The following is an 11,625-nucleotide window of genomic DNA, read 5'->3' as shown; positions in this document are numbered from 1 at the left end:
TTCTTGTTTCTTCGCGGGGTTCATTTTATAAAATACGCTGTCGTGATATACTGTAGGATTCCATAATAAGCTTCACTGGACCAAAAACTAGGCCCCTCTCAAATCGAGGGCGACTAATTCTTTCTCATAATAAGCACCCTTCTCCTGGAAGAACTTGTTGTTTGCTCGGACCACGCGGCCCGAAACAGATTGACCGCCGCGAAATGTCGAGGACTAGAAACTAGGCAATCACGTGGCGGGTACATCTGAATACGCTACTGTACTGAAACATTTTTAGCAGCAGTGCAAGCTCAAATCAAGCGCCTAATTTAGAATTCAGTGGTCAAATCTATAATCGAGTAAGACGAACATTCATTTTGTTTCCCTCTGTCCATTTACTGATCTCATATACCCCAGCGTCATTCAAATATTGGCTACATTCCCACATGTTTGATTTCCATTGCAAATGGTTTATTCTAATTTGGTATTCATTCTTTATCATCACTTTTACACGAGGAGTTTGGAAGTTCGGCTTCGTGGTTATAAAATTCGTCTAATACCGTTTTAGATTACAAAAACCGTTGCAAAACATTCACAAGACGGCAAACTCTCTCAGTGGAGCTTAATTAATACTGGCCTCTGGGACGATTCCTTTTCGTATTTGGACCTAGAGTGGCAACGCAAGCAAGTGGAAGATTCGAAGTGACACAACAGTCTTCAGTGTTCTTGCTCATGGTATGTATCAAACGTTTATGTCTTACTAGCTATTTTACCACTAAGGGTACGTTTGAACTAACGTAGGGTGCTTTATACATCATTTAGCTGATGCGAGTAGAGATCTTTCATGCGGGTAGCTCCTGTGTTAATTTCCCTCTGGAGAGCATTGTTGTATATCTCCTCTGGTTTCTTTATTTGCCTCTAGAATCAACTTTTTTCCTTTATTAACAAGCAAGGGCATACGCTTTATTAGATTACCACTGTGGGGAGCAGGCTCGTTGAAATGGTTGATGATGTGCGTTAAATTTCTTGGGTCGTTACACGTTCTAGAAAATTCAATAAGCAATAATTTATGCGCAGAAAGGATGTCCACTGTTTCTCATTAAAGTATAAGCACAAATCAGGATAATCCTTTAAATTCTTGGCAGTCAAACAATATCACATATTGCAAAAATTTGTTTGACAGTTCAGTGCTCGAAGAGTGACTAGGTCGATTTAGGAGCGCATAACCAGGAGAGAGCAGCTGTTCCCATACTCGTTATGTTGTGTTTTCTCAGACCAGTTTATTTGTAGAATTTTGTTTTTGGCTGTTTTTGATGTTGTTCGTGTAGGCAACATGAAATAAAAACTGAAAGTTGGTTACTGCGGGATTCTGGTTAAACAAAGAAACTAATGAAAAGATTTGTTTTGTTTACCTCTTTACCGAGGCTTTCACATACCTTGTTATTTATTGATTTGTTCAAAGACTGCGTTACGATTCGACCAGGAATAGAATTTTCCAGGAAATTAATTTTAGATGGAGTGTGATAATTGTAACTCAAAACTCAAAATGTCTGTTTCCTTCTTACTAATCAGGCAAACATGGAGCACATGGCATGACGTCACCTTCAAGATGGAGTCACATAAAGTCCTCACAGGTCAGTAAATGCTAAGTTCACTCTTAGTATGTGGAGAACTGCTTGTTCTTGGGCGGTAATGGTATTTGATATGATCAATCATGTCTAAGAGACATGATTGATCTAAACCTTGCATTATATTCTGATTGATTAGTCACTAGAATTCTGCGCAAATAATGAGTTTGAAACATCTCGATTCTCAAGAGTTATTAGCTCTTATTTTCTCACAACACTACTGATATAGTTTCCAACATACGGGCAATGAGAATAAAGTAATTCATCAATGCAACTGGAGATCAAGTGACATATTAATGAGCTTTGGATTAGCTTAAATTAACCAATACTTTGCATCGAAAAATTTATAAACATCTCTGAGGGGAACAAATTATTTGAACTTTAAATTGAAGCAGTTCACTTTCTCGCTCTCTAATTAAATACAAATAAATAGTTTTACAATTGAGTAAATCAATGACTAATTAAGCTTGCGAGTACTAATTAAAACGAGGAATACTTTCTTCAAGAAAACTAAAAAAGAATTGTTTCTTTAAAAATATCCGCACAGTCATTTGTACAATGAATCAGACTGACAAGAATCAAATGAATTAAACTAACAAGAAAATATGTATACTAAATCAACTTTTATTTATTTCAGGAGTACATCACGATCAAGACAGAAAAGGAGCTCAAGGGAAGAGACGAGAAGGCGCCAAGGGAATGCTAGACAAGTCCAGTGGGGATACGGTAAGATAGATTGCTAGATTTAAATCCAGCGAAAAGTGTAAGCATAGTTTCAAAGGACTCGTTAATTTTTCCAGTTCGAAGCCAATATTAATTTCAATTTGCAAAAGGAATACTAAATTTACAGGTTCGAAGCACTTTCTTTCTAGTTTTAACGAGCGCGCATCGGGTATCATGATTTTTTACCAAACGTTAAGATCAGTGACGTTAATTTTCAGTCATACAAATCTGACAGTATACACTAAAGCGAACAACATCTGATTTGTATTTTTTGCTGCTCTCAATTGAATTGCTGTATTGTTTCTGCAAAATATTCAACTCGATTGTAACCAAAACTTCCTTTGCTTAGCTCTGCGTAACTGAAAGCATTTACTCGCTAATTTTAAGCCTTTATCTCGTTTTTAGATGCCTTATTTTGTGTTTTCTCCCTGTAGACCGTCTCTGAAGGTTTAATCAGTCGCGTAAGATAGTTATAAACGCCTAACAACTTCATCAGAGGTTGATGCACCGTTTTATACAGTACAACGTTACCGAAAGCCACAACTTACGGCAAGTGGACAAAACAAATTGTTCTGTGTAAATAAAAACCTACAACTTGCTTGAGAAGTTGTGAGTTTGGTTTACATGAAACAATTCGTGCTGCTCACTTATCGTAAGCTTGCGGTGTGCGGTAACATTGTACCGTATAACTCGGTACAGCGACCTCTAATGAAGTTTTTGGGCGTTTATAACTATCTTACGCGACTGATTAAACCTTCAGAGTAGTTCTGCATAGAGAAAACAAACTTGCAGTATGATTTACAAACAAGAAGGCTCGCGTAACAAAAATTTTAAAGTCCAAATGTTTTGCTTAAGTATTTCTAGCAAAGAATACTGATTAAAAAGTAATTGATTTTTGCAAAGTTTGTGTTTTAATTTCTTTGCTTCGGTGTTTGTTGAATAAATGCTATCTTGTTGCTCTTAAAATAATTTTTGGCTAATATTTTGTCATAGCAAACTCTGTTTAATTTTTTTTAATTTTCCCGCCAAAAAACTTAGAAAAAATACGGGCGCCCAAAATACGCATGCGCCGTTTTTTTTTAAAAAAAAAATTGTATTTTCTTAATATTTCTAAGTAGTTAACTATTAATTTTAATAAATTTTAAGTATTAAAATGATAATAAACAACACATGTCTCAAGTATTCTTTTGTGTCTTTTATTAAATTTCAAATAAAGCAAGTCATAACAAGTGTGATTGTATTTCTTTATTATTATTAATCAAATAACAACAATCAATTGTCTTTCAAAATTCTTTATTCCTTCATTAGTCAAGTGAAATCAATAAAAAAGGTGTGACGAAAAAATGTTCCCTCTATATACTAAGACTTTTGGCGGGAAAATTTAAAAAAATTTGCACAGCGTTTCCCCTGACAACTTTCTCGGCAAAAAATTAAAAAGGGTTTCCCCCTGAATTATTTTTCCGCCAAAAATTGTAACACACACCATCTTGTACACTAACTTTTGAGTCTAAAATAACGTTTTCGCTGGAATTTAGAGTTAAAAATCCACCAAATAGAAATTTTGATCGAGAACCAATGTTTCGTGTACAAAATGGTGTACTCTACAGTCCACGATAACGTCGCGTTAACAGTCAACTCTAAAACGACAAGCAGCAAGAAAACTATTTACAGAAATAAGAAGAACAGGTTCAAATAAGTAGAATTACAAAGTTTCAACACATCAAGTTGAATATTGAGAAAGTAGAGCACTTCGAAATTGCTAAATTTTAAAGAGTTAGTTCAACTGTATAAACTCTCTTAAATACAGCGATTTAAAAATACTTCCACTTCCACAATATTCAACCTAATACGCTAAAACCTTGCAGTTCTACTGATTCAAACTTGTTCTTCTAATTCCTGGAAATAGATCTCCAGTTGTTCGTCGTTTTAGGGCTGACTATTAGACATGACTTCATCACGGTAGTTATAGAATATAACACAGGCAAGCCATAATCTTGTTTCATAAAACAAATAAAAAAATAACAAAGCCTAAAAATTCCGTCACGTTGCAGTTAATACTACAAAAAAAGAACACTAAAACAAGAAAATTTACAAAAGAAAAAAATCCTGAAAATTTCGTAACGCCAAACGCTCTCTGATAGCAAAAAAGGTTATGGCTTGCCCTGTTATCTTCTAGAACTAAAAACTATCTAACAAGACTGTTTCAGCTTGCTACAAAGGACAAATAACATGAATCCAAAACAATCATCGAAAACTCGAGGAAAAAAACATGCAATTTTAGTGTTTTGATTAAAATGTAAACAAAATGGCCAATTGTGTTTCTGCTTGTAATAACTTCTGCACGTTTTAATTCGTTCTTTGTCCTGTGTAGCGGTCAGAAACCGATTTCGACGAATCTATAACATTAAATGACGTGGGGGTTTAAAAATCAACGTCTGGTTGTCAAAGAGTATTTCAATTTTATTTCAATCTTCCAATCCTCCACAAGAAGTATGAACAGATTTGGAAAACGCATTAGACAATTGAGAATGACATGTTTATTGTTGAGAGAAAAAGAAAGCAAAATTATTGGCGACTAAATCACGACACAAGTAAGCGTGAATGTTATATTAACTAATGGAATTTTTTCAATATTTCAATCGTCCTCTAGAAATATGAACACACGTTTGATAAATTTTTGGCAGAGAGAACTCTCTGGAAGATTCATTAGACAATTGCAAACAACATGAATGTTCATGAGAGAAATATAAAAGCGAATTTTTTTCCTTTGTTTCTGGCGATTTTAGAAACTATAAATCACGACACGAATAAGCATGAACTTGTTAACTGATAATTTGTTTTTCAATATTCCAACAGAAATATAAACACACATGTCATAAATTTATGCCAGAGAAAAACTCTGGAAGACTCTTTAGACAATTGGGAAAACGTGAATTATTAAGAAGAATTTTGTGATTTTGAGAACTGTAAATCATGGCAAAAACAAAAACAGAAAACAAAATATTTTCTGTAAAGTTAATCTGTGAACTAGCGAATGTATGTCGATGTGATCATTGTTGCTCAGTTGAAACCAGACATGATTCTTTAAAACCTCACTGAAAGCGACAAGAGAATATAGGTTTTTGATCGATTGTAAATTTCTTTACTTTCCTCAAATTAAAACCAAAATATCTCGACAAATAATATTAGCTCGCAATTTTTTTCCAGTGTACAAAAATAATTTCAAAAATCCCATATTCACTTTAAGTTACCTCAAGGTGGCCCTGCGTGTCGAGTGTATATTGGGTAAAAAATGTTAATAATACGATAACTAACTGGTTCCAAGAACACCACTATTTTTGTAAAAATTTAACGAGTTTATACCTGATGCATTCGTGACGATTAATTCTAATAGTAATATTGAATCATTGACTCTTTCCTTTTCATTCAAATAAATTTTTTGTCGTTAATTTCTGTAAATTATTCCTCTCCTTGAATGGTTCAAACTTTGAATATGCAAAGGCATTTTAAAATTAGACGGTCAACATCGTTATAAAATGAACATTTTGTTTCCAATATTGTTGGAAATTTCCAAAAATTAATGCTCAACTTGTTAAATTTCTTTAAAAAATTCAAAATTCTTCTCGTCCAAGTTTGGTTCGTTTTACAATCGATCGATATTTGTGATTCATTTTTGCACAAAAAAACTCCTTTCACTTTATTAAAATATTTTTCATCAGAATTTATAAACATTGATTGAATCCTGGTCAGTTTCACTGACTGACGCAAAAAAAAAAAAAAATCAAAAGCATTGTCAGTGGATTGTTTGAAAATTGTTTGGATCAACTTTACTAACATTTGGTGCCAATTACGTGCTAGCCTGACCAATAGTTGCCAAAAAGTCTATTTCATTTGTTGATTGTTTTGTACGACCTCGCGCATAATTTTAGTAACTCGACCACACAGTGCCACCTTAAAAGTACCTCTTGTGTTTAGATCAGGACCTTGAGCGATCAATGCAACCCAAACACTATCACATACAATTCTGAACATTGTAAACAAAATAAAGTTGAACGAGATGATTAGCTCCACGAAATTTCCAACACGAATTTTTTCCTCGACAAAAAACAAAATGAAAATACAATTGACATAAAAGAAACTGCTTTTATGAAATGCAGTGATCGCTCATGATTAAATCCCCCCTGGTCCTGAGAAAAGATCTGAAAACCTTTCCAACAGATATGGCAGACTTCAAATTAAATTTTTAATCTCGCCTCATGGTTTGAAAATCTCCCGTAAGCAGATGATATTTCGCCGAGATGGAATTCATTTAAAATTAATCAGACCAGTTTACTACCCTTTGAAATATAGGGTTCTTAAACTATTTCATGGAAAAAAAATGCCATGTCTTTTGGGAAAAGTTTCAGTTAAATAAATTCACAACTGATATTCTTATCTTTGTCGTATCTACTCCATCCAGCTCTGACCAGTTGATTTTTCCTTGCTTGATATTACATTATCGTCCTGCATTTACACCTTGCTGGCGTTCTTTTCTCCAAGCCGTTGCTCTCTAAACAAAGAAGACAAAAACTGTGTGAGCCGAGAAGAAACATACATATAATTAAGCAAGGAATTTAACTAAAAAATTCAAGTATACGGAATGAACTTTTTTTCCGTGAATATTTTAGGAAAAGGAAACTTTCCGCGGATTCAGTGTGTGGTTCGCGAGCTTCACCGTTCAAATGTTTGGGGAAATTTAACCAGTGGAGAAGGCGAAACATGAAAAAACTTTGAAGTTCGAAAACTTTGGCAATACGGCCCCACCGAGCAACAAGACGTTTAAATTTGGACTAGAGAGAGCAATTTCGTTTCACATCGCTCACAATAATCAGATTTTATAGGTATTTGATTCAGTCACAAGGCGTTTGAGCTTCGACAAGGAATGTCAGCCCAGTCAGCAAGGACACACGTTGAATTTGGAGCACGGTTGCAGACTCGCTCTCGCTTAGCGTAGAGTACCTATAAAGTTGATACTCACCATACAAGGAAGAAAATTAAAGGAACTTCTTCGTCAAAATGCCTCCAAAATTAAAATTTGCTTCTCCTGAGGAAGGGAGCGGTAAACATCCTACAACGTCCACAAGCTTTTCCTACTGACAAACAACGATGCGGGTACGCGGACGCGTGAGTCCTCATGAATATGGAATTTACGTTTGGGCCAATTGCTCGCAAACACGTCACAAGGTTTATCAAGAAACCCTCCTTGCATGCTTTTTTTCTGCTGCATTTCTGCAAGTGGAATTCTTTGTCATGGAAACTTCTCAAAGACAAACAGTTCTTGAATACTTTTTGAATAACATGGGAAATAACTACGTGTCGCTGGGTTTCACAAGTGAAATGGGAACGTGGAATTTTTACGACCTGAACAACGAAAATACATTCGGCGTAAGACCATGCGTGTATTTCTAAGACTGCACTTGTTCGTAACAGGTTTAATTCAGTTTTATTTCACTTTCTAAGCAAACGCAAAATAGGGAAAAGCCATATATTAATAGAATCACTCGTTGACTGGATACGCCAGGATCTAGACGCCAATAATGAATATCCTATCCTTAAATAATCATCTACCATTCAAAAGAGATTTTTTTGCGCTTGCGCTTGCATTTTCTTTGTCATTGACTGACTCCCCTTTGAACTTTTCTTTTCACGATCAGCCGCCTTTTGTGAATACGACCTCTGTTGTGTTTTAAAATCCAATGAGGTTACTCTTTGCAAGGGGCAGTGGCCTCCTTGCGTTTTTTTTTTTTTGAATAATTTTGCAAAACAACCATCTATTGGTAGCTTCTAGCATAATAGGGGAGATGTTTGTTTACAAGCAATGTTTTTGTTGTTTAAATGTTCAAAACGTTAAACAAAAGAATTCTTTGTTTCACCAGCCAATAGTTCTCTGGTTGGCATATTAATAACAATAGGTGACGTCACTGACATCTTTGCTATTGGGAATATTTTGGCCAGGTTTGGAGCTTATTGTGTTTGCTAACTGATAGGTGTTTCAAAAAGTCATATATTACACGCTTATCACAGATACTAAAACTGCCCTCGCATCAAATTAGAGGATAAATAAACGTGATAAATGAGGGTTTACCAATATGCAAGTCGCTTGCTTTTTGGTGGCAGCTAGTTTGAATTATAAATACGCACAGTCATCTGCTGCGGGGATTGGATCCCAGAAATGTTCAGAAACCGCTCTCGGCAAGCGATCGGATCTCCGAGAATTTTCGAATTTTTCCAGGCGCCCCAGGCCCTAGAATTTCTCATTTCCAGACCTCGCACCCGACGCCCGCGAATCAAAATTCAAACTGGTCGCCACAAAACGCAGTCAGTTTAACTTTAATTCATGTTCTAATTTGATGCGAACGTACCCTGTGAAAGCATTGTCAGCGCCACCTTAATCGTAATCTCATTTCTCCCTTATGCAGTCAAGGAAAAGCAATCATTTCAACATTTTATTAACCTCTGTTATTATCAGTTACAATAGTCATTAATTAATAGGTAGGAAAAACAAGAATGTAAAGGTAGAGAATGATTCAATCCTCTAGACCACTCAAGGGTTTTTGTCACTTGATTTTGAAGTACAAGTGATAACGGAGAGATTGAATCGTGGGACGGAACTAGTTCCGGTGATGAGAGTGTAGTTACAAATTAGGCATTAACAAAGCAGCATGGAAAGTACTCAAACTGATTAATTTGTAGCCTTTTTGTTCCTGGCCACCATGACGTAGTTAGCTAACAACTCAGCGTCAAGGTCCAGTTTCCTTCCTTGCGCTATGAACGAGAACGAATTGTAGACTGGGTACTACTGGGTTACTCTCAGAAATAACGGGCATCTTCTGTATTATGTAATGTATTATGTATTATGTAAACTGTAGGAGCATTAAAGATAAACTAACATTTTTTGGGGGTTTGTTTGTTTAGTTGTCAGTCACAACTATTTCGTGTTTTTATTCTGCATGGTTTGGGCTTATTGCTTTGAACAATCATGCATAATATATTTTCATTACTTTAAAGGCAATTCTATCGTACGAGACACACACAGCTACAAGTGTGTAGGTTGTGCAGCATGGTCTATGCTACGCTCCATAAAAGCTCTTAAAGTTAGCTTTAACTATTCTACGTCGGGATCTGCTATGGGCTTACCCCGTTAAATTAAACATTACTATATTTGAACAAGTCATACTACTATATACCTAGATGGATTAAAATAAGCCAAGAAAACCAAGTTTTGTGGACATTTATGTATTTTGTTTAAGGCTCGATACACCAAAAGCAAGTATTAGAAGAGAGAAACTTTCAACGTGGATCCGAGTACGACCATCAACGAAATTTACGAACCTTGCAGTAGGGCGCGTGTGTGAAGCAGTGCCACTTAGCGGGGACAATTTGGTAGCAGACATAATTTTTCTGCGAGTTCTTTTAAAATGGTTGAATTGACGGGATAGGTATCATCTCATCCTACTAAACCACGTAAGTTATTTTGCTCAGAAAGGGTTTAAATAGAAAGCATTTCGGTGTAAACAGGTCAGATATACTTGGTCGTACACTCGAGCTCGGATCTGAACGTCTCTATTAAAATAGTCACGAAAACACGATCTTTAATCCAATCTTTAATACAACTGTATAGAAGAACAGATAACAGAAGGGAACAGAATTTGAAATAGTCGTAGTACCACTCGCCCACATTTTATATCTCTGGATTTCTCCATATCCTTAACTTTCATTGCTATTTGAGCCTATTTCTACTATATACAGGTATATTATTTCTGGAAAAAAAAAGAAATTTTGCCATTGTTTTCTTGTTCATTTTTGGTAGAATCCTTTTGGCATATATCTTGCGATAAAACAAACTCTTCTTTTTTTCTAGTAACGAAAGACCATTGACTAAATTTCGCCAAGGATACAACTAACATCACGTGATCCGAACTGATTATTTTTTTCAACGAACTCACCAGCACGATTTGTTATTGCCAGAGCAATTCAACCAGTAAACTGGTGTATTCTGAGTAAGTTATAATGAAACGCTTCCTGTATGATTATATCTTAATTTCTTAATCTTAATATTTATCTATTAAATATAGCTCTTTAAATTTAATTTTACCTGGTTATTTGCAGTTCTTATAGCTTAGATATGCAGATAATTTGTGCTTTAATTACTATTACATTTTAATTGCTCTTATGCGAAAGGCATTTTAGTAATCTATATTTATTTTTTTGTGTGCTTTTAAAATTGTCTATGGCTTTTTTTCAGAAGCAAAACAACTCAAGTCACGGATGGTCCTCAGCGGTCGTCGTTATGACTTTGTGAACGAACGCCACTTTTGGGAAGCTGAAACAGTACTTCTCATCGACGATCTTTTACTCTTAAAAATACGGAAAAATAAAATCTAACTTTCAATTGGTTATGATCATGAAGTGATGGTTTTGAAATTACCCTTTGTACATCCACCTCACCCCCCCCCCCCCCCCCTCACCACAAGAAGGTAGGGGAACAGGATCCACCTAATGTTTTTTTTCGAAACACTTAGACATGGAAGAGAAGCCATTAACAAAGCAAAGAGAGAACCTGGAGGGAAATGCCTCCACAGGTAGCCAGTCATGAGAAATAAAATTTTACGCACAGACTCTCATGACAAGCCCGAACCTTCCTCTTCCTCGCCAGTCGCAAGTTGTAGAAATTTAGGTAGTCTTCCTATCGATGATTTAATTTTTCTTATTAGTATTGAAATTGTCACAAACTCAAAGACGGACGTAGGCCCCGGGGGAGAATTAAACCAATCTGGGCGTAGCTCTAGCTTTAGTTGACCTCTAAAAGATACCACTTAAAGCGAAAATGCGTTTTTCAGTTAAACGACCAGTTTACCTACGCTTGGATGCCGTCCACGCCTTCCTCGCCCGTGACTACTTTGATGGCAGGTGCTCTCGCTAATTGCTGTCGTTGAGATCTTTGTTCACTTTTCTACAATGAAAAAATTTTATTCGTCAGACAATTGCAAGACATGTTGTTGACTTAAGTGTAAATGTAACGCGTATCGATAGCTTGGTTTGGGCTGCGTTTACAACTGTTTCGTTGTTTGTATTTTTACTACTCAGAGAATGTTGCTCGATGTTCGTTCTTCCTGTTTATTCTCGATCAATTCGGTTCCCACTTAATACCAGTTTTTTATCCCTTGGGTTTATACAAGGTGCCTCATAAATGAAAGAGCTAATAACCGAAGAGAATCGTTTAAATGAGATGACAAAAGATTAGTGAAATGCACTG

General features: G+C 35.7%; 1 protein-coding gene across 6 annotated transcripts in view; it reads right to left on the bottom strand.

Annotated features, from left to right (window-relative positions):
• Positions 1 to 3,606: 3,606 nt before the first annotated feature.
• The window catches only part of LOC110052607 (nitric oxide synthase 3-like), a 60,772-nt gene continuing 52,753 nt past the window's right edge, over positions 3,607 to 11,625 (bottom strand). For 4 of the 6 annotated variants that reach the window (XM_089279182.1, XM_089279181.1, XM_089279183.1 and 1 more), the window contains 2 exons: positions 11,231 to 11,322; positions 8,803 to 10,726 (listed from right to left, as the gene is read on the bottom strand). In XM_089279182.1, the coding sequence (XP_089135308.1) occupies positions 10,708 to 10,726; positions 11,231 to 11,322 (111 nt within the window). In that variant the 3' untranslated portion in view covers positions 8,803 to 10,707. Of the gene's footprint in view, positions 6,880 to 8,802; positions 10,727 to 11,226; positions 11,323 to 11,625 lie in introns of those variants that run through there. The other 2 variants (XM_089279185.1, XM_089279184.1) reach the window with 2 other exon arrangements.

This window comes from Orbicella faveolata, unplaced genomic scaffold (assembly GCF_042242905.1).
Source record: "Orbicella faveolata isolate gen_17 unplaced genomic scaffold, um_ofav_v1 contig_47, whole genome shotgun sequence".
Classification (NCBI taxonomy): Eukaryota; Metazoa; Cnidaria; class Anthozoa; order Scleractinia; family Merulinidae; genus Orbicella; species Orbicella faveolata.
The sequence above is the reverse complement of the archived record's forward strand: the minus strand, read 5'-3'. Positions and strand labels throughout refer to the sequence as shown.